Here is a 23,242-nt window from a genome sequence, read left to right as displayed (position 1 = left end):
CTGAGTGGGATTCCTCTAACCCATGGATACTGGAGGTCAGAGGACCTGTCATAAGAAACATCTCTCTCCACTGGCTATAGAGGGAGTTCAAAATGATTAGGTGAAATACCTTGGGTTTTTACTCATTTGCAGTTGGGTTTCCCACTCTTCTCATTACGCAGGAACAAACTCTGTGGGGCACAATGGAAAAGCTGAAGTTTTAAAAATAAAATCTAAGATCAAGCAGTAAGCCACCTACTTCCTTTGGCTTAGGATGAGACACTTATGTTGCTGGTTTAGTTACTGCAAAGCAGACTGAGATTTTTGAAACGCTTAGAATCATGTGTTTCCATTGACTTCAATGTGTCTGAAAGAAACCAAACTATTTGTTTATCTGCTGTCTATGAGTGTAATCAAATAGAATCCTTTGAAAAACGAAAGTTTTGCAAATAATGACAGGAAAATCATAAACTGTCCTAAACTTCCTGTGCTTGCTGCCTTTTTCTGCTTGAAGTGCTCTCAGCTTTCCCTTAAAATTTCAAAGCCTTAGAAATACTTTTTGGCTTTGCTCACGTTTATAAAGCTAAGGGTATTCAGAGAAAGGGTGAGGGAGTTGATTTACATGGTCAGTCGTACATAGCAAGAGATGCAGCTCTGCATTTGTAGACAAACCATAGTCTGACATTTGTTCACATAAATGATATGATGAATAATTATGAAAAATTATCTAATTTGGCAAAATTACAATCGGGTCATGTACATTATGTGGAAAATAACTATATTAATTATGTACAGTGTGTAACTGTCAAATACCAGCAACATATGTAATGGAAAGTCAACAATACATCAGGATGAAGTGAATTTCTATAAAGCCTGAATTTCTCTGAATTTTCACATTCCTCAGATTCCCAAAGTGCTGTACTCCAGCTTATCAAACTGTACTTGTAAAAAGATGGGCCGGGATTCGAAGAAACCCTTTAATGAGGATTCTTGTTCTGTAGAATCAAACAGTAGTCTGACTACTGGTGGCTGCACCATCATAGGGGATTGTGTTGCAGGGCTTAGCAAAACTCCCAGTAAAACTGCAAGAAATTACAGTTTTGAAAATCAAACTTGCTGTGGCAAATAGGCTAGCTGTGAATCACTTGTACACATGAAAATGTCTAAAGGGTAAATCTTTCAGAGTTTTGGTCATGGTGTTGCATTATCAATCCCTTAAAGTATAATAGTAGAACTGCTGTTATTACTGGTCCACTGTAAAATTGCTTTTGTGTGAAAATTATGTGAATTTTTAAAGGTTTATTGATTATTTGCATTATAATTAAACCATCTAAACCTTTTTTAGTTTAAATACTCCCTTTCCTAGAGGCATTAAAAACATTGCTACGTCTGAAATGTGCTAATTACTAAAACATGAGGAGTGAAGAATGAAAAATGACTAGAAATGGTAAGCATAAAAGCCCATCTGCTTTTTTATTGTTTTATATCCTCAAAGAGATCTAAAAAAGGAAGCAAATATGTTAACTGAAAAGTGAGAGACTCAACTTTCAGTTGAAGTAGCTGGTGTCTTTGCCTTAGGTGGCACTATTGTGGCTGAACAAATCATATTGCAGTTATAAGTTTGGGAGTTGCTAATAGACAAATAATTATTACTTTAAAATACCTCATCCTAAATTTGGAAATAGGAATTTTTACTCTAACTCTGTTTTCAAAACCAATAACCTTATCACTCAACATGCACATACTTCATGTTTACTTTAATATGGAAAGCACACATCTTGTACAAAACTGGAAAAAAAAAACAGATTAGAAAGAATAAAACTCCATTTCAGTATGGACTGGGTGTTCACAACAGACTCACTGGGGATCTTTGATCTTACAGTCAACAACCATGTATTTCTGTCTGCTTCGTTTTTCTTATATGATTACCTTAAAAGAATTCTTGCCATATGTCATGTGAGTCCTTTGGGGACTTTGAAAGAAAATGAGAAGACTACTTAATCAAGCTTTGTAAATATATATGTCTGTCCATATGTATTAAAGTATACAGATAGTTTTTATCTTATGCCATACTTAAATGTATTAAAAATAAATGAAATGTACTGAGTTTTATCACAGCTAAAATGTGCAGCTTAACTAGTTGATATGCATTTAGCTTTTGCTGACATGTACATGTCAGGGACCAAGTTCAAATATTTATGTTAAAAGAATGAGAAAAAAAATCAGAAACTTTAATATGCCTAGCCGAAACACTTCTATTTCTACTTACAGAGGTGTATGTACATGCAAATATATGAAATTATGCAAGTGGTTTTTTCTTCATATACCAATATAAATAGTTGTAGTAATCAAGAAATTGGTATTGCTTAAACTAGATACGGTTATATAAAGTACTGTGCATGATTTATCATACTGCTTTCCTAGGGCACAACAGTCCCACCCTGAATTACTAGCTTGCCTCTTTCCTAGGCTGTAGTTCTAATATTGGCAATGTGCACTAAACAATATAGACCATGATTGGCATTCATGTATGCACACATTAAGCAAGTTCAGTTCCCATGTTATTTAAAGCAAATCACATGTATGACGGGTCACAGCTGGAAAGAGCGCAGCCTCTGTGATCCTTACTTCTTGCTACGCTCTTCATAAGGGCAGGGCCAAGATCTGGTGGGCAGGATCATCAGACTGGAAAAATCAACATTCAAGAGGAACAAAATACTGAACTTCTGCGCTTTTTAAGCAAAATTCCTATAGATATTGTTTGCATAACAGCCAGTTTCTTAGAAGCTTTAGGACCCTGCAGAGAAACAAAGGAGGAAAGGGATGCCCTAGTCTAGTCTGAACAAAGATTTTTCCACAGTATTATTTATGCAAGTGCTGAGACCCAGATCTAGAAGGATAAAGGACCTGTTTAACCACTTCACAGTGCATCAGCAACATATAGTGAAACGTGCTGCAGATACAGCTCTGAAGTGAAGGTAGCAAAATAGTCAAAAGCGATTAACTCCATTTCTCAGAGAATTGCCTAACCTTTAATCCAAACCCCCAAAACATGTGGCAGCCTGTCATTGCTGAAGCTGTTAGAAAATGTGTTACTGATTAAGAGCGTATATTGTCTCTGTGCAGAGTGCAGTCATTGAGCGTGTTCAGCCTCTACTTCTCAGATCATGGCTGTAATGGGCTGACTATTTCCACAGAAAGATTTGGTGATGTGGGGTATGCTACACTAAAGTATCTTCCATTTTTATCCCACACTTGAATCTGCTTGTGGAGTAGATTCAGTCTCTTTGCTCCAGCTTTGAAGAAGGAGATATCCTTTATTTGAAGCTGGATGCAATAATCATGGCCACACATCCTTCTTTAGTTCGGGAAATCTCACTGGTGAGAGCTGTGCCAAGGCCTGCCTTTAAGACAGCATTATCTGACTGAGTTTTGGTACCATATGCCAAGTCAGGGACTTGCCATTTTCCAGATCAAAAATAATTAATGTATTACTTCCTTCTGGCAGAGCATTAATCAGGAGAAGTCAAGATGAAGGCTGAGAACCTTGTCTCCTTACATCTCAGTGCCTGAAGAATTTATAGCAGTTAAAAGCAGTGGAATGAAAATAACCCTTCTTCACATCCTTTTCTTAACATTTCCCTATTTGTAGAGCTATCCGTCTACCAGTCAGCTACCTCTGTGACAGCAGCAATCAAGGCTTTGTAGCAATACTTCCCAGAACATTCTCCTGGCCATCTAGAATCCCAGGAACTGCTTAAAAGTAGCAACTTTTATGTTACTGGTATGCCAGGTGCATACCAGCTGAAGCGAGGCATGCCCAGAAGGGGAATCTCTGCAACTATCTTTGTAAGAATCCTTCATCTGTACCTTGTGTCTCTCCCACATACATAGCCTCACACGGCAGCCACTCACTGGGACACGACAAGCTGCTGTTATTTCTTGGTCTGCAGAATCTGTTCCTATGCTTGATTGACTTTGTATCAAATCTGGGAACACGCCCTTAGTGAACAGAACATAGCATTTTACCACTCTCCTGTAAATGATGCATCACAAAATAAAATGTCCCAAATCCACTCTGTCACTATCTGCCCTACCATTGGTATTAGAGATAGAAGGATGTCAGCAGTTACTCACAGCTGATCAAGAGTGGACTGCATCCTTCTGGAAGCAGCACTGAGATGGCTTTGAGACACACCGCGTTATTCCCTCTCCATGGGTCCCTCACACTAACGAGTAATGAGCCTCTTCATTCTTCAACATCCAGGCCTGAAGTTACGTTGTGAAGAGCTTGAGGTATTTGTTTGTGAAGGGTTGGGATATTGACTTAGCTATAGTCAGCTGGGAGATCAGCTCTGAAAGGCAGAGCAGCAGGCTCACATTTGACAGTTTGTCCTGATGGGAGGCTGATCAGAGAGGACAGCAAATAAATAAACTGAATACCCTATGCATTGTGACTCAGGTTTCCAGACTGATACTGTAATACAGTTTGCCTGGATTAAAACCTGGGCATTTTCAGTGATATAAGTTGGCCCACTGATGCTCTTTAGGATTAAGGAACCAGTTCTGAATTAGTGGCAGCTATAAATTAGTTCAGTGGTACTGCTGTGCACATACCATGTCAAGCCTGTGTGTTTGGTTGTTATTAACTGGAGAAGGATGGCACGGGAATTGACTGTGCATAGCTAATTAAAGCCTTTCCAAAAGCAGGAATTTGGTGTTTGCAGGAAACACTGATGGGCATGTTTCAAGAGACTGCAGCATTATTTGCTTATCATGTTTGCTTTCCTCCTGCTCATACTATATGTGTGCAATCCCATTCTCCCAGACTTCTATCAGTCACTTCCAGCAACAAGGCAGTTCTATTTTCTTGATGTATAACTTGGTTTCTGTCTTGTTTGTTTGCTTGCTTGCTTTTCACCTTTTCTTTTTTGCAACGGAGATTAGACTTACAACAGGAAAAGATGGGACATTGTGTATTAGGGGGAAATTCAGGCTTGGTTTTTGCATCTTCATGCATAATTTGGGATCAGAATTTGGTGATCATGTCCTTCTGTTTTGGTTTTACTATGGAACAAGCCCCATTTCTCAGAATCACCTGATCATTTTCTTATATGTTCCTTACTCTTCAGTCAACTTCCAAAACTGGCAGTATATCTTGGGGGGTTTTTTGTTGTGCATTATAATTGAGTTGTGTCCTTCATTTTAATTAAGAAGTCTTTAGAATCTTGGCAAAGTTTTATTTCATGAAATGTGTAGAATGGAGTTGTTGTGGCTGTTTCCATTAATCCCTTTGTATTACACAGTTGCTTACAATTGCAGAATTCAGTGCAGTATTGACAATGCGTCCCATTCACAGTGATAGGCGTGAGCTTGCATCTGTGACTCTGGTTCAAGTGAAGGACATTTCTTCCTACCTGATTTTTCTTTGTCTTTCATCACTTCTCCTAGAAAAGAAAAATTCAGGAAAAGGAAGAGCAGCAGCAAAGATTTGTGCATAGCAAAAGAACAGCTGTACCTGAAGGCTTTTTACTGACTATGTGGCAGCAGATGGGAGAAGAGCATATGTCCTTCTTTCCTTCACAGATCTGTCAACCTACAGAGGCTTTGCACTCCTCCAGACGGGAGGATGAAAAGAACACTTGATATTTCTCTCTCCTGTGTTACTGTAAGAGAAGAGAGGCTTAGTGGAAATGTTTGAAGGTAAACCTGGCAATAAGTTTGGGAATCTGACTTTTGGCCTCCAATTTTGTCGATTCCATTTGCTTCAATTTAATACAGAAGTAACATAACTTGAACTGGCCTGCTTCAGTAAAGCATTCCATTCATGTGTCTAAAATCCTTAATCTAAACCAGTTACATAGCATGAGATTTCTTCACGTACTTTGTGAGTGTTGCTAACCCCCAGGTTTACATGCAGGAACTGTGTCAGCAGGAGGTTTCCCAAGTCAGCTTCATACACAAGGATCCTTCCTGCCGTCTGATATGGTATCATAGGTATGAAGAAGCTCTGATGAAGTTAATGTGAGTTACAGCTGACTAAATCTGTTGCAAATGAAGGCCGAAATTGGTACTGGGTCAATGCATGGACTTAATAAAAAAACATCAATTCCTATCACAAAAACCTCTCGTCCCCTGCTCCTTTTTCTCTGCTGAGTCTTCTGTCATGGGAGGACTTTTCCACCTTACTTCCCCAGTAAAATCAACACGAATATCTTACTTTTTAGTTATTGTTTATTTTATCTAATGTGGGCCAAACCTGTGGTAAACTAGAAAACTGTCCAGGTTGGTTCAGATCTGGTTTACTTTTACCTGTAAGATTATGAGATTGCTCCTTTAAGTGAGCAGGTTGTCACTTCTTTCTCTATGAAGGCTGTAATCAAAGAACTAAATCGCATACACCAGACTTTGTGGCAAATAAGACTCAAAAAAATAATGTTATCTGTACTTGATCACAGATGTGACATTGGGCTAAAAGTTATCTGTCACCTTTGCTTGCAGTGACAGTAACAGCTCCCAGCTTCTACCCTCTCTGCCTAATATGTCATCAGCCATCTGTGTCAGAAGGTCAGTGAGAAGATGATGGTGTATTCAGAAAGAGGGCAATCTAATGGCATGAAGCCTCAAAACCAAAGCATTCTGTTCATGTGGCTACCAACAACTGATGTCATCAGGGCTAACTTACAGGACATCACTGTCACATATAGCGCTCTTGTTCGTGTGCTGTAACCTAACCAGGCCAGAAGGAAAAACATTACGCTGTGTTTTATATACCTTCTGTAAGGGCCTGCCTGGTCATTTTTTCCCATTCACAGGAAGGAAGGAAGAAGAGCCCTGCTCACAAAGGATTCCCAAGCACTCCCCTCTTTACTCATTTCCTGGCCACTTCTACCCTGGAAGAGTTCCCCTTCAGCTCCTTCCCTGGGCACTATCCTACCTTTCCAACAACTTTCTCCCTGGCAAAAATACTAATATAGTGAACCCGTTAGTTAGCTGAAAACCCTCAGACTGAGGAAAACAGAATAACTTGTCGGATTGTTATAAGCCCAGTATCAATACATACCGTGATAAGAGGACAAAGCTTTAGAAGACTCATCAGCCTTTGGCTAACACAACTCCCATCATAAGGACACAGATAAAGTGTTGATTATTCAGCTTTGTCCTATTTTCTAGCAAGTGTTTTAATCCTATTTAAGAGTAGGATACATGGAGGTAAGTATTTGATGAGATCTCAATTTTGTTTGATTTTTGACATTCCACAGGAATCATATAAATCAAAGGAATAATATTGGAGAGGGGTGTTTCCTCAGTTCTATTTCATTGCCACTGTCATCTTTGGCAGTATTTCAGAAAGGATTTCTGAGGTATTCTTTGAAAAATGTCCCAATTATGATCCCATGGAAACCACTGACAAAATACTCACCAACTACAACTGAAATCCATCCATTTCAAAATTTAAATAATGACATGCTGATTTGGAGAAAGGAAATAGAGGTAAAATTAAGAAGGAAAAGATTTTTATGCCCTCATTTTTGTCTGGCCAAATCAATGAGAAAAAAAAAATTTCATGTAGTTGTGTCAGGAAAAAAAGAACATTAAGAGAACATTTTCCTTCAAGATATTTTCTTCATTTTCATGCTCTCCTTAAACTGGGATGGACAAGAAATAGCTCTTGAGCCTTGTAAGTAGGTCAGCTGCAGTTCTCATGCCCAAACCATGCTCCCCACTGTGGAAAGCAGGATACCAGCAGGGCTTGCATATATATGCTCTTTCTAGATTGTATGGAGGCTTCTCTCTTTCCTCCTTGAACCCAGTCCCATTTCTCGATGGGGTGGGGGGACACTGGGAAGCAGTTATCATCTTTTGCTTTTGAATTGCTCCCACGTGTTTCCTCTTCCCTTGGTTCTTCAGGTCATGTTAAATGCATCTTCAAGTTCTCAGCCCCATTAAGCTTTTGCTATATAGTCTTATGGGATGGGAAACCGATGGCTTCTGTATTCAACTACCCCAGACCTATGCAGTTGCTGTGTATATTAAAACTGCTGCGGGGGGGGGGGGCGGGGAGCGGCCTACAAATCTGGAAATATTTTCTGCAGTCACACCATTTCACAAGGAGTATGAAAAGAACCCTTCCCACAAGTCCTAAGCACCTCACAGCCTCTTTAACAGTAAACGTGAGTTAAAACCTGCCAGATGTCATGCTTTCAGGATCTGTGTTTTGGCCATTAGCTATTCCATTAAAAATAGCTTCCTCTTTAGGCGGAAGCACAATTATTTGAATTTCTTTACCAGGCAAATAAAAATGTATAATTTGACCATTAACTTCCCTCCATTCTTCACTTTTTTACATATAAATTACATGCACAAACCTCAAGAGACACAGGACTTGGACCCAAGCTCATCGCTTTGTGGCCAATACTAACTTTATCTAAAGGCGTACCTAAATAATTTGGCCAAAACACAGCGCGTGAATGATGCTGTTCCTCCCCATTCTTCTACAAATCACAGTCATTGAAACAGTTTCTGGTTCCTCACAATATCAGTGATTTATAATCTTTCCTTACATTTTCCAGGATTTCTGAGTTAAATGGTACAACGTGAGCATTAACTCTTATCTTGGCATTTAGCTGGATATACTTTCACAAATTCAAACCTTCATATTATTTGAAGGTCAAATTTAAATGGAAAAGGTAAATGTGTATCAAAAAGACTGTAGTAAGTCAGAGTCTCCTTCTGAACCATTATCTCTTTAAAATACATAATGTTCAAAGTCTTGCCAAGATAAAGTCTTCTTGGACACCTCTCCATGTGGCTGATGGGAAGGAGCTGCTACACTGAGTTCTGTGACTATGAAGTGGTTATGCAACTTTAATAGTCAAATATGCACTCAAGGTAAAAATAAAAGTGGTCCTAAACATTAACAGAAAATGTGTGAATCATTCCATCTATCTGTCTTTTAATTAAGCACCTATAAATAAGCTGGCTGTTGCAAGGTGTGCTGTAATCAGGTTACCTAAAACCAGCCCTTTCCTAAATTGGCATTTACAATTATGCGAGATAGTTGCAGATTGTTAATTGCTACTGTTTCTTCTATTGTTATTATTGCCATTATTATTATTATTATTAAAGGAACAGGCAATATGCCCCATTGCAATTTTGTATGCATGCCTGAGAAAAAAAGTAGATGACATAAATCGCATGCATAATCTCAGGAGACAATCATTTTAAATCTTAATTGGCTGCCTTTTAAATATCATTTAAGGTCTCGTTTTCCCTGCCTCTCTCTCTCTAGTTAAGAAGGTGTTGTGTCAAAGTCTATTACCTTGCTGGACGTCTCGCCTCTAAGTTTTTTTAAAAAAAATAGAACCATCAGCAGAGGTTTGAGAGGTCGATAAAGCTTTTAGATTTGGAGATGTTTTCAGGGAGCCCATTTCCTGCGGCTAAGAGTTGTTAATGGAGCTTAAGGAATTATCTTATGACTCGGGCTGGGAGAGCCGTATATTTCTTCGCTCCTGTTCCCTTGTCGAGGCTGAATATGCTCCTGTCAAACTCGCTTAATGAAAAGTAACGCGTCGCTGATTACAGTTTTATTTGGGCTCTATGTAAAAAGCACTGTTAATTTAGCATCCCCTCCTTTGTGTGTTTGAATTTGCCATGGCTGAATGATTTAGAGTCTCTCAGTTTCAAGCCGTTTCTCTATGATTCCACACACACCCCCACCCCCACCCCGCTTCTTTCTGTCTGCCTTTATATTTCTGCTTTGTACAGCCATATGAGCTGCACGGCTTTCCCTTTGAGCCCCGTAGCCTCCTCCAAAGCAGCCGAACCTGATCTTTGTCTTGTGCTGTTGAATCAAATGGCAAAATTAATTTCTCACACTGTTTTGTTCATACTTTAAAAACAAAAACAAACCACCAACCCTTCTGAAAGACACTGCATTTGACGGCTGATCTAGAGATGAGGTTCGTGTACCAAAGCAAGGAACTATTTTGCCTCCCCCATAATTTATACGGTCTCGTCTTAGGACCGCTAATGTTTTGATGTGAGGGCACACAGACACACGCGTACCCTCAGATCTGGTACACGGCCCCGCCCGCCGTCCGGAGAGGTCTGCTCGTCTGTGTAACAGACATAAACTTACTCAAACTTGGTTTATAACAATGACACGGAAATGAAGAGATAAAGGTTTGACCCGCTATTTCTTTTGGCTTCTAACATTTCGTCGTGCCTGTGTTTTGCTCACAGTGTTACCGTATCACTTGCATTTTAAGACCGGGTATAATCGGGACCCCGGTCAGTAAGGATTTGTACCTGCGGGCGGTGGGATCCGTCCCACGGCCGCCCGGGACAGGGCGCTTCTAAGGCTGGAGGAGGCTTTTGGCAGCTCAGCGGGGGAGCCCTCTCCTTGCACGCACACACACACGGCTCACACACACACACACTCGGCTGTCGCTGTGTTGCGAGCAAGGATGAAGTCCCCTTCTTCCCCAGGGAGCCTCTGTCGCACGGAAGCCGAAGCCCACCGGGAGACCCGATGTCACCCATCCCGGTCCCTGCACACGCAGCAAGGCTTGCACACACACAAACCTCCTTGCTTTAAAATTACTCGCGCAGCAGGTAGCGGGTTTTTCCCCCCCATTCCACTTGCCTCCGCCAATGGTCTGAGGGCAGCTTAAACACTCGCCTTTCCTCCCTTCCCTCTTTCTCGCCTCCTTCATCCCCACCTCCTTAGTTTGGCTGAAAATAATTTGCTTTGTCTAAAGGGCTTCAGAGGCAAAGCTCGCCGGCCGCCCCGGCTGCATTAAAATTCCTGCCGGCCCAGGCTTTAGCTGAGATCGCGGCTCCCCGGAGACTCTACTTTCGCTATTACTGTCAAGTACCCTTGACTCTTTATTTTTGCCCTTTTATCTATTACAACTAATTCGAGTTCTTTTGCCCTTTTCAGTTTAAGACGTGGGCTTTCTGTAAAGCCTCCCCCTGCCACCGAGCTCTCCGAGTGCAGAGCCTTTAGAAATTGAGGGGTTTACTGTCAAAATGAAAATTTCACTTCAAATTATCTCGGCTGATGCACGTTTTCCAGGCCAGGGGCTCCTGTCTGAGCCTTTTGACAGCCAGATCAGCAGAGGGGTTCAGTGATCTCGATAATATCATCCAAGAGAGCGAAAGTCAATACAATGACAGGGAATATGACTGGATACAATCCAATTACGGCTGCTCGCAGAGAGGGGAAGGGCTTGATCTGATCTCCGCACCTGGATTCCTTTATTCAGTCCTTGCACTAACAGATCTCGCTAGAAACTTTGCGGGCTGGAGTATATTTTGGCTGGGTACTGTCTCAGTTGCGGTTACTTTCATATATATATATACACACACACACACATATTTTATTCCCTCCCCCCCCCCCCAGCATTGTATTCATATTTATTGGGGGCGGGCAGTGCGGGGTCGGGGTGCGGCTGGCGGAGAGCCGCAGGGGCGGGATGGACGGGGCGGCTGGGAGGCAAGACAGGCTCTTCTGCTTGCCCCGTGTCAGCTCGGTCCCTCGGGCGCTTTCGGTTCTGCCCCTCAGCGCCGGGCGCCGCAGCTCAGGGGGTTTAGGCCGGTCTAGGTAAGCTGGGGTCTGTTACTGCATCGTCGTTTCTTTTCCAGCAGTTCTTCCTCTCTCCCGGTCCAAGGATCAGCAAAGTTTGTTCCCGTTCCGCGGAAGGACAGGAAATCTTTTAAACGCCTGTTATCTAAGTGGTAAATGGTCTGCCAGTGCTCCTGCATCACACGCCGAGAGCGCTCTCTCTTTTTGTTCGCTGCACTCTATTTAATGTCAAAACGGTAAAGCATCTGTCCTGAAGTGCTGAAATATTCATGGAGGATCCGCGATTTCTCCATCCTGTCAGAGGAGCTGCAAAGCTGAAACGGTTCTTTAAAAGATCAAATTTTCCATGTGAATCAATTGCTCCGCGCACGGCGGAGGCGACGCTGCGGCCGAGCCCGGCCCTTTGGGGCCGACCCCCGCCCGCCCGCCCGCCTGCCTGCAGCTCGGGGCCGGGGCGGGATGGGGGGGGGGCTCCTCCCGCCCCACCTTGCCTCAGTGGGCAGCCGGCGCCCCCAGTGCAGTCCCCCGCCGCCGGGCGCAGCGCTGAACCGCGGAGGTACGGTAAAGCGCGGAGAGCAGCCAAGCATCCCTCCCGCGGATCCATCCTCCCGCGGCAACGCTCCGCTGAGCCTTCTTTCCCGTCTCCCGGCAGCCTGTTGACAGTCCTTGGAATTACTGGGACCGGGTCCGAGGGCGGGGGTCTGAAACCTAAAAGGTGTTGGTCGCCCAATGCAAAACGCCACCACTTGTGTTACCTCTGAAACAGACAATTTATTGGAGTGAAACATACCTTTTAACATATTTTTGTCAAGATAAATTTGTGCAGTAGGTGTAAACTTAGTAGAAGTGCTGTTTGTGAATTATATGCTAACAAGGAAATCAGGAGGAAAAACTCTCGAGAAGTCTTTATAACTAATATCGGCATGCCTTAAATTAAATCTGAACTAAAATTTCCCGTTTGTAAACTTTCAGATGTAAACTTTTTAAGTATGTCTACGCTATAGTACGTGCTTTTTGGACATGGAATTAAATAACTTTCAAGACATTGATCCCTTAAAGTCGCAGCCAGGAGAAATTCTTCAGAACAGCCATGAGCAAAGTCTGTCCGTTGAACTGAGCAAACTGAACTTTAAATCCTCGTTTCTGTTGTTTTGCTTAAAAAAAAAAAAAAAAAGTTTTATATTTAAATTTAAACTCCTGCAAGTCTCTTTTCAGTGTAGCTGACTCTTGAGCGTTAGAACGTCCTTCGCCCCTCGGAGGGCCTGTTAGGAACAAAACATTTTGCTTCCTGATTTGGGAAACGCCAGAAACTCTTTGTTTGAGTCATGGTGGGCCAAGTTTGAGAGCTGCCCCTTGAGCACGTTGGCGCCGTTCCCCACCGCGCGCCCCAAGGCGCCCGTTTCCAGAATGGCTCCTTTGGTGGTAGCCCAGGAAACTGTCGTGTTGCTCAGGGCTTGGTTCAAAGTACTGTGTCTGAACAGGGGGTCGTGAAACACCCCGTCCACCCAGTTCCTGAGGTTGGTGACCGGCGAATCCTGGTGCCTGTCGATGACACTGACCGGGGCGGAGACGGCGGCGGCGGCCGAGCCCCCCTGCCGTTTCAGCATGCAGGAGGGGTACTCGGCCTGGTTGAGGGAGGTGGCGGTGTGCGCCAGGGACCAGATCCTGGGCTTCGCCTCCAGCAGCTGCTGCCCCTGCTGGAAGCACATTTTGGACTCGCAGCCGCGCTGCCGGGCGCCGAGCAGGTCGGGGCCGCACTCCGCCGCCGCCGTCTTCAGGCAGCTCCGCGCCCGCTCCGCCGCCGCCACCTCCTCCTCCTCCTCCTCCCCGGCGGCGGCCGGCGGCGGCGGCATCTTGACTGGGGGCTCGGCGGCCCGCGGCGGGTGGCTGCCGCCTGGGTGCGGGTGCGGGAGCGGGTGCGGGAAGGGCCGCCTCAGCTCGCACTCCGAGCTCTCCGACTCGGCGGCGTCCAAGTCCTCCAGGTCGCTGAGCTCCAGCTCCTTCTCCTCCTTGCCCGTGGGCTCTGCGGGGTGGGGGCGGGGGAAGGGACAGCAAAAACAAGACACACGGTCACTGGCGGCGCCGCGCTGCCCCTCGGCCGCCCCCACGAGCGAGGCCCGCGGCCGCCCCCACGAGCGAGGCCCGCCCCAGGGCCGAGCTGGCGGCCGAGCCCCCGCGGCCGAACCGCTAAGTGCCTGTTTTTAGCAGGGTACCCTCGGCTTTCCCGCTCTTCATCGCCTCTTCCTGCGAACCCTCCTCCTCCTCCTCTTCCTCGTAGGGCCGCTTCTCGTCCGAGCACTTGTTCCGCGGCGGCCAGGTCATCTTGTTCTCCTTCTTGAGCCGCCGGCGGGCGTTGGCGAACCAGGTGGAGACCTGGGTGAGGGTCATCTTGGTGATGATGGCCAGCATGATCTTCTCGCCCTTGGTGGGGTAGGGGTTCTTGCGGTGCTCCTGGAGCCAGGCCTTCAGCGTGCTGGTTGTCTCCCGAGTGGCGTTTTTCCTCCGCGTCCCACCGTCCATCGTGCCGTACCTGCGGGCACAGGGGAGCACCCGCGGTGTGACACGGCGCCCTCACCCCCCGTGGACCTGCGCGACGCGGGTGCCCAGGGCCCCGGCCCCGGCAAGCCCCGGCCCCGGCTGCTTGCCTGCGGCACTCCCCGGGGGGTGGCTGGGCCAGAGAGGGGGCAGGTGGGCGAGGACAGATCAGCTTTAAGAGGGCGACCTGCCTCGAGAATTCTGGCCACGGAAGAAAGCAAAGAAGGGTTCAGCCCGCAGCAGCACCGGGCAATGCAAATCCCCGCTGTGCCGTGGCAATGGCGATGGAATGAGGGAAGAAAGCGCCTGCCTTTATTCGCGGTAAAGTCAATGTCAACATTTCGGGCAGCAGGGAAATCCTAGCAGCTTGTCAACGCACAGAAATCCCACCTTCCTGTTGTCTCATCAGTCCTCCCCAGACAGAATACATCTGGGTGACCCCGGGGTGTAACTGTTAATAGAAATATATTTCCTCTTACTCATTTTATTAGTAATCTGTCCTACCCTTTTGTTTCTGAAACCGCAGAAACCTAACGCCGATGACACTGGGCTGCAACTGAGTATTTAACGCACATCCTCCAGGAAAGGTCACCGGCACCCAACGGGCCTCAGAGCTTCAAACGGTGTGTAAGTGGGTTTACGCTGGTTTAAAACTAATAAACGTAGCAGAGACGCCCAGCGCCCAAGCCTGACTGCTCCGCGCAGGAAAAGATAACTGCCGCCCCCGTGGAGGGGGGCTGCTCCCCCCGCCGCCCGTCCGGGGGGCAGAGGACCCCACGTCTGGGTCCCCGCGGGAGAGGGACGTTTCACTGGGGAAGGGGAGGCGGCATCGCTGTGGCCGGGAGGGAGATGCTGGGCTGCGGGGAGGCAGGTCCGCGCCTCGGCCCCGCAGCGCGGCGAGGGGGAGGGGGGGGGGGAGGGGGGAATCCGGGGGGGGGGGGCGCAGCGAGCGGGGCAGGGGGTGTGTGCGCGCTTACCTGTCGTACTGGTACTGGCTGAGGGTGTGATCGTAGGGGTAGTAGGCAGCCGCCGGGGCGATGCCCGCATGCGCAGACCCGCTCCCGTCCTTCGCCTCCAAACTGTTCTGCAAGAGACACCGCGCCGCCGCCCTCAGCCCCCGTCGCGGGGAGAGCTCGGGCCCCAGACCCGCCGCCCCGTTCCCCGGGGCCGCGGGGGGACGCGACGGACCTTCCCGGAGACCCCTTGGCCGCGGCGGTCAGCGAGATCAATAGAGACATTAACTCGCGCTGTTACGGTCCAAGAAAGAAAAAATAATAATAAAAAAAAAGGCTGGCTGGGAAGAGCGCATCATTTCTTGCGAGCAGGGGTCCGGGGCTGCTCCGAACCACCCGCCTGGCCGGGCCCTCCGCACGCGGCCGCCAGCTCGTCAGCGCGACTTTTAATTGCGTTACCGTGAGAACCGTGCCGGGCTTGAATATTTAATGACCGCGGGGCTGGACGCGCCCCGCTCCCGTGCCTGTCGGCAAAAGCGGGCCGGCGCGGGGGAGCGGCGTGCGGATCGAGGGGGGGACGGCAAAGAAGACGACGAAGCAGTAGCAGCAGCAGCGGCCGTGGCCGTGCCCCCACCGCGGAGGGGCCCCGCCGACCGACCACCGCCCCCGGGGCGCGGGGGGAGCGCTGGACCGGCGGGGCGGCGCGGAGGGCGGGCGGGCGGGCACGTCCCCCGCGGCGGCTTACCAAGGAGTAGAAGGCGGGGGCCTCGGTGCCGTAGGTCACGTAGTTTCCATAGCCCTGGGGCCCGGCGTAGGGGCCGCCGTAGACCCCCAGGGCGGCGGCGGAGTTGAGCTCGTGTCGGGCGGTGGCGAGCAGGCGGCTCTCGTACACCGGGCAATAGACGGGGGTCTGGGCGGAGGCGGCCGCCCCCGTCTCAGCCAGCGTCCGTCCGCTGGACTCGCAGCAGGTCGTCAGGGAGTTGGTGCTCATCAGGAACTGGAGGGAAAGAGAGCGGCGCTGAGGGAGGCGGGGGTGGGCTGGGGGAACTTCCCAAACTGTAACCAAGTTTGGTTTGGGTTTGTTTCTTTTTTTTAAGCAGGTAGCAGCTTTGGGGTGTCGCCCCCCTCCCTCCCCTTCCGTATTTTGCTTCAGTCACGGTAAAAACGCTCTGGAGAGGCAAGTATTTTAAGTTTTAGAAAAAAACTCAACAACAAACGCCCCGTGACTGTGGACGTTTAATCCTCCGTAATACGTTGCTCCAGCCCTTTACATTTAAAAACCAACTTTTCTGGTGTATTCTCACAAGACTGGGTTTACACCGGTTTTCTCCTCTTGCAGCACAATGCTTCCCATCTGCGTTTTTAAACCTTTTTTCTAAATCGCTCATGCATATTTATTTTGACTGCAGATTTGTAGCAGCCACGCACGCATCTGTTATTAACCTGCTGGTTTAGAATATTCCATTACGCTTCTACAGTGCGGACCTCAGTACCTTCTTTTTTAATTGGTAAACTATGAATTTAATCGGGAAAGAGAAAAAAGCGCGGGGGAGGGGGGGAAGCAGGGTGGGGGGCTGGGGGATCTCTAGCTCCCTTTCTCACCTCTGTAATCCTCCCCCACGCGTCAGTAACACCCCCAAACACCCTAAATCCCGCGTGTTCCTTCCCATTTTAAAATATGTGCGCGAGATACAACTTGCGCATCTTGGAAGGATGGGGAGCGAGCAGGCGATCTGCCGCTCCCGCATGCTGGAAGGGATCGCCGCCGCTCTTGGCCCTGGACGGAAGTAATCGATAAGGACTGAAATTCAGTCAATTAACCTTGGTAGGCAAAAAGTCTTACCTGGGGTGCAGAGGAGTAAGGGTAGCCAAACTGAGGATATGACATGGTACAGAGGCTCCCAGTTATCTAGAAACAAGGCGAGACGTCTGATCTGCACGCTATTGCAGCCTGGCTCTGCTCTGTTGTACCAATTGATTGGTAACCACAGGTCCCTGGATGCTTATAGGACGAAGCAGAAAACCACATTTAATTTATTTACGTGAAGTCTTAAACTTTTTTTTTTTTTTAAACCGAAGCGGAGAGGCGGGGGGGGGGGGGGGGGGGGGGGAATGTATGGCGATTTTAGCACCTTCCACTCTACAGCTACGAAACAGAAGTAATTGTTACGTGTAGATTCCAAGGCTGGCAAATATGTAGGCAGAAATACATACTTTGCACCTTTTTGGAAAATATTTTGGAAAAATAAAGGGCAGAGAGGTGGGGTGGGAAGTGATACAAATACATCAGTCCAGAAGCACGTTGTTTTAAAAGAGGCGAGCCTCTGACGTCACGCAAAACCTATTCAAATTAACATGTCTGTAAATTTAACATTTATTTTCGGGAACCTTTCCCCTGGCGTGGAAAACAGACTCTCCAGCATCCCTTTCAGTCTGCCTAACAGGAGCGAAAGTTTGGAAAGCTCTGCGGCAGCAGCTATGCTTGCTTGCAACATTTCTATATATTTCTGTGGGGAAGGGAAGGAAATTAATGGTTTTAATCTGAAGGATCAATGTTGTATCAGCTAAGAATTCCCCCCACCCTCCTTAGTCACTGAAGGGCTAGTAAGCACTTTTAATTAGAAATTAATTAATGAGCAGCTGCTTCTTCCCACCCCACAGTAATAATTAGTCTCAATTACAAACAAGACATATGAAGGGACACACGACTGAGTCTTCATTTAAGATTTAATCAACAGTTAAAATTAGCGCTAACGCTGACAATAAAGCACATGACATGCAATCCTGCTTTCCTTCTCGGCTTTTATTCCAGACGTGTGATTACAGGTAGAAAACCCTATAGGAGCGTGTTCCAGGGAATGATTGAAAGGACGTGACTTCTCACGTTAAACCGACTTTGATCCCATCGCAAACCTCCGCTGGAAAAGCCAGCCTTTCGCAGGGCGGAGGGCCGTATACAGCCTGCCTGGGCTCCGAGGTGCGCGGTGGGTGTGTGTGTGTAAAAGCGGAGGGGGCTGGGGGCGGGAGGGAATTAAGGAGAGGGGTCCAACTCAAATGCGCCAAGTGCTGCTTCTCACCGCAGAACAAACATCTCTTTCTCGGTGGCTCCCCGAGGCTACGGCGGGATCCCCGAGCGAAGGAGGGCCTGGGAAGGAGTCTCGTCTTCATCACCCCCTTCTCCCCAGCCCACCCCACCGCTGCCATCAGCCTCCCTACCCTCTGCGGGCTGGAAGGCCCCCACACAAGCGGGCAGCATCTCCCTCTGCTTCACCCTCGGAGGGGCCAGCTTCCGTGATACCGGCCGTCGCGGGGAGATTCGGGGGCTGCCGGCCGGTGGAGACGGCTGAAGCCTGAACCCCAGCATCTCCCCCCGCCGGGCAGGTACCGCCGGGCAGCGCGGGCAGGCAGCCGCCGGGCGGGCGGAGGGAGCGGAGGAGCCAGCTCCCAGGCTGGAGCTCGGCTGCCGGTGCAGTTGAATGCTGCTCCGTGGTGTGCAGACTTGCTCAGAGAGATTCCTGGGTTCAGACATGTGAATAGCCCCAGGGTCACACTCTAATTAATGATGATGTTCTCTTCTTCTCCCCAGCTGGAAGACTGCCTCCCAGAAACGAATCTGCCCACACTGACAGCTCGATTGAGGGTGATTGATGACTATCTGGAGACCACAGTACACATAATATAATATCTGCTGCGTAATTGCTTTAATTTACAGATGAAAATACTAGTTCTCGGATTGAGTTAGACTACAACGAGCAGCATTTTATGGCGCTTCAGAGTGTTTGCAAATAAAAGATATCAGATACAGTACATGCAAATTATTCTGACAGCTCAGTATCTGTAGCCGGGAGAAAGGTGTAAGAAAAGGACTCAAATGACATAAATAATCGGGTTTGAAATCTGTATTGATTTTTGGAGGGGAAGAAAGCGCTTTTTTCTTCCTCACCTGAAATGCTAATACCTTCTTCTTTCTGGGAATATTAATAACTTAGTCATTGGGTTTCTTTTGCAGAAACGCACCTTTATTCCTCCTGCTGCCCCGGTGCTGCCAGCATATAATGACACTTTTAGCTACTACTTACGAGCAGCTTCCTTCTACGCGATGTGCTGACGGGCTATCGCATTGTTTAGGAAGAAAAGACACCCAGTGTTTACACAATGGTCTGCACGCAGCCTTTGGTGCTGCTCGCTGTGCCTCCTGCGCTGATTGCGCTGGGGGATGTTTATTTAAGCCCTGGAGTGTAACTCACCGGTGCTAGGGAAGAAAACAGTTGCACTTATCTCAAGAGCGGCTCGGTGTAGAGCACTATAATTAGCTGGGAGAGCTAGAGAACTGCCTGGAGAAGTCCTCTCAGTTTTCCAGGCTACAATCTGGGAGATGTCGTGGTGTTGAGGGTTTGAGGGATTTTTTGTTTTGTTTTTTCTTTCCCTTTTTTTTATAATACTGTAGATGTCAACTTCGCGGTGGCCCACAGAACACTACAGGTTTTGATATTTAGATGAGTCTATTAAACTTTAAAATACAAGGTGAAATTCAATATTTATAATCCTTGTCTATTTATATATCACAGTTGTCTTTCACTGCACCACGCAGATACACTGGTGCCCATTTTTGCACTGAACTTTCCTGTATTAATCATGATAATTATTTGTCATTTTTCTTTGCAGCCTGCCTGCTCTATTACTTTACACCCGGTCAGCTTTGTGCCAGTTCCAATCTGTATTCCCTAGAAAGCAGTCATTAAAAAAAAACAACAAAAAACAAAACAAAAAACCAAAACACCAAACCACAACCACCAAACACAAACCACTACCACAAAAAAAACAAAAACTGTGCAACTTTAAACACTTAATAACCTTAGACGCTAAAAGCTGACATTACATCTTCCCCCAGCGTTCATGTCTTGTTTCACTTACAATCTACAAATAATGGCCCTTTGTTGATAAGAAACTCAGCACAATTATATTTCATCTTGAATTTTTGGTGCCAGAGCACAAACATGCAATAAGCCCCACAATGATTTAAAATAACCTTTGTGGTTCGTGCACATAAACAACGTAACACTGTTCAAATCCAAGCAAAGACGCTTAATGCTGTGGGCTATATCCTTAAGCATTTAGAAAATGCAAGTCTTTGTTGTGCAATAAAAATTGATCCTTGTCAAAGCCCCTTTCCTGTACAAAGCAGTTAACAGCTTTCGAGAAAGAGAAACACACACTGCTTTCTCCAAAGTTTCAGCAAGTAAACCCATCGCGATCAATACGAAACGCTGGAGAGTTCCCCTCCTGTGAGAGTCAGCCTGCACACCCGGACGAGCAGGTATTTTACAGCCAAAGCCCAACCAGGTCTGTCTCCGAGGGTTACGTGTTTCCTCTCCCGAGAACCTGGAGCCAACGTTCGTACAAGTTTTATCATAAAAGCATGAAACGAGAAGGAAACGCTGTGGTGCTGGAACAGGCCACAGCAGGAAAAAAAGAGCAGCTCTTCAGGACTAACGCTTTGATGGACGTCTTCAGGGACATGATCTGGAGGCAGTTAATGCAGCTACACTTTTACTATCTGCATTTTCATCGCCTCCTCTTTTGGAGGGGTTATTGCCACTCCTGGAACTATTTCAGCGACGGAATTTGCTTATGGGCTAAACAGACTTTAGCGAGCTCTTTCAGTCGACTTTGCTTTGTTTCCACGTTACAGACTTAAAGCAACCTTGACACCGCCTGACAAACGCTGTGAAGCTCTACATGTTGCCCATTTGGGATCTGACATGGAACCGAGGGCAGCCTAAAACATTTTCAAGTAGATTACCTCCCATAAAGTCGCTATCGACAGTAAATACGACTGTGTTTTTCTGAGCCCGTCTGAGTTGTAATTGCATCTCCTGCACTCTGAACCGAGGGACAGCGAGCTGATACTGCCGACCTGCACAAGCCTACGCAGTGGCTTGTGATCGGTGGAGCTATGATGACAAACATTAACAGTTGCAAAAGAAGGCGCCACTAACTAAGTTACTCAGATTACAACTACACGTAAAATCAGTTGTTCAAAGCTATCCGTTTGAATGCTTTCATTTTGTAAGTCGCCAATCCTCTTGGCAAACAATCTAGATTAAAGCAGAAAGGCCTCACATGCTTATTCTGTTCTTTGTATTTATTAACTTTTCACACTTAAGAACTAGAGCCAACACACGAGCTCGCTCTCTCACACAGGCACAAAACTTTTCAGCAAGACCTGGGCAGCTGCTCTATGGCTAGATGGACCCTACAAGACGTCCACGTTTACCTGCTAGGTGCAGAGCATCGCAACTACGTTTTCGCTAGCAAAGCAAAGATTGCATAAGGTTTCTCTTTCCAGCTCCTGTACCCCCAGCGCCGCAGACTCGTAGGCATTCAAACGCCACCGCCTTTGAGCTCTCTGGCAGCGGACAGCTTCAACATACTTCCCTGCGAAGATAAAACTTTCCTACTTGCAAGGTCATATTCTATGCCTTTTAAAGTTTGCCTTAAAATCCAGAAAGTTTGACTCAATACCTTACCTTAGCGCTCGTTGAATATCATATCCACACCCCCTTCCCATGAAATAACACACATATGTTAGAATACATTTGCCCTCTGTCCTAGGTAAAGATTGCACAAAGCCAAATGATTCATTACAGTTTCTCTTCCCTCCAGCAGTTCGTTTTCAGCTGCCTTGCTGCTAAAGCAGGCTCCGAAGGGGGAGGGGGGGATAAACCCCACCGCTCCCCCACCCCCCGCTTCCGTACAGAGAGACAGACAGACACACACACACACACACACACACAAGCGCATCACCATCAAAACAAGAAGAAAATTTTTACCTGCGATCACGCCAGGCTTCGGCTACAACCTCGTAGTGATGGCTGTGCCATGGCAGGGCTTCTCTCCTCTCGTCTGCGCTGGCTGACTTTGCAGGGAGCTACGGAGAACTAACGCAGACATTTCTCAGTGTGATACCTGAGCGGAGCGGCACAGTGCCTTCGGTCCCCAGGCGCCACAATCACTTCACTAACCCCCTGTACCAGAGTGACGTTTAAGTGAATAGCTCCACTGATCACACTCTTTCCTACTGATTAACACTTTCCAACACGACCAGGCACTCCACTTCCAACTTTTCCCGTTTTAAAACAGAAGCAGCAAGCACCGCTTGCTTCCGCGGGTTATAAACGCCGTCTGGGGCGTGGGGGACACCATAATTAATAGCAGGTTAGTAAAATCAGTGCTGCCACTCCAATTGTTGTCCTTGTTGCCAACAATAATTGCATTGATTCTGGAAGGACACGAATGTCCTCCATTTAACCTAATGATCTGCGGGTTGCACAGCGCTGTAAGGCAGCCGTAGCGTTGATTAACTGCGCGCACCTCCAAACTATCATTTATCTCTGCGAGTCACGACTGAAAGGCGCTAAACTTACAGGCAACTCTCCCTGCCTCTCTCGCCGTCTTTGTTTCCCTCCCGTTTGAGGAGGCGGGCTGGGACGCCAGCGCTAGCCCTACGCGCAGGGGACGGGCACCTGTACCTGTCCACCCATCGGCCTTAGCTCTATTCATAGCCCTGGGGCAGCGCGGCGGAGCCGGGCGCCGCGGACCTACGGGGGCTGCGGGGGCCAGCGCCCCCCGGCCGCGGGGAGGGGGCGGGGGGGGGGGGGGGGGGGGGCGCGGCGGCGCCCGGCGCCGGGGACCCGCTCCCGGCAGCGCCCCCGGGCCGGCCCCTCCGTCGCCGCCCGCGCTGGGCGCTGCGCCGGGGGCTTCCTCCTGGGCGGGGGCGGCGGAGCGGGGGTCAGGCGCTGGCGGCAGCCGCAGGCAGGTCGGGGCAGGAGCGCTTGCTCCCGCTTGTCCCCTGCGTCCTCCTGCGCCCGCCCTGTCTCAGCCTCAGGCGGCTGCCGCCGCCGCTGCTGGCTCTCGCGGAGAAGTTACTCGGGCCCGGGCGAGCTGGCAGCGAGCCCTCGGTCTTAAATGCCTTTCGTGGTGCGCAGCCCCCCTGCACCCTCCCTCAGCCCCGGGCGCCGGGACCAGCTCCAGGCTCCCGCCCGCAGCCCGGGGCCCGCAGCGCCCAGGCAGCCCCGCGGGGCCCTGCCCTGCGCCAAGTTTTACGGCGCGGCCGGCACTTTCTTTCCTTAATTGTTTGTTCAGCAGGAAAAGGGACAAATCGGGATTGACAGAAGGGGGAGGA

At 47.9% G+C, this 23,242-nt stretch overlaps 1 protein-coding gene across 1 annotated transcript; it reads right to left on the bottom strand.

Annotated features, from left to right (window-relative positions):
* Positions 1 to 12,320: 12,320 nt before the first annotated feature.
* Positions 12,321 to 22,473, bottom strand: IRX4 (iroquois homeobox 4). Its single transcript, XM_055801064.1, has 6 exons — positions 21,891 to 22,473; positions 16,901 to 17,059; positions 15,803 to 16,054; positions 15,082 to 15,188; positions 13,783 to 14,099; positions 12,321 to 13,592 (listed from the first exon to the last, which is right to left on the bottom strand). The coding sequence occupies exons 2-6, from the start codon at positions 16,943 to 16,945 to the stop codon at positions 12,835 to 12,837; spliced, it is 1,479 nt and encodes a 492-aa protein (XP_055657039.1). The 5' UTR covers positions 16,946 to 17,059; positions 21,891 to 22,473; the 3' UTR covers positions 12,321 to 12,834.
* Between the last annotated feature and the right edge of the window lie 769 nt (positions 22,474 to 23,242).

Source organism: Falco peregrinus, chromosome 3, assembly GCF_023634155.1.
Source record: "Falco peregrinus isolate bFalPer1 chromosome 3, bFalPer1.pri, whole genome shotgun sequence".
In the NCBI taxonomy this organism is placed as follows: Eukaryota; Metazoa; Chordata; class Aves; order Falconiformes; family Falconidae; genus Falco; species Falco peregrinus.
Note: the sequence above shows the minus strand (reverse complement) of the source record. Positions and strands in the feature narration are given on the sequence as shown.

Bases quoted from the DNA above. Each gene is read 5' to 3' on its own strand.
- IRX4 (XM_055801064.1), bottom strand. From the start codon at position 16,945: ATGTCATATCCTCAGTTTGGCTACCCTTACTCCTCTGCACCCCAG. The intron at 15,189-15,802 runs GTAAGCCGCCGC...TGTCTCTTGCAG, and splicing joins CCCCCGCCTTCTACTCCTTG to AACAGTTTGGAGGCGAAGGA. The intron at 14,100-15,081 runs GTAAGCGCGCAC...CTGTGCCCGCAG, and splicing joins AGCCAGTACCAGTACGACAG to GTACGGCACGATGGACGGTG.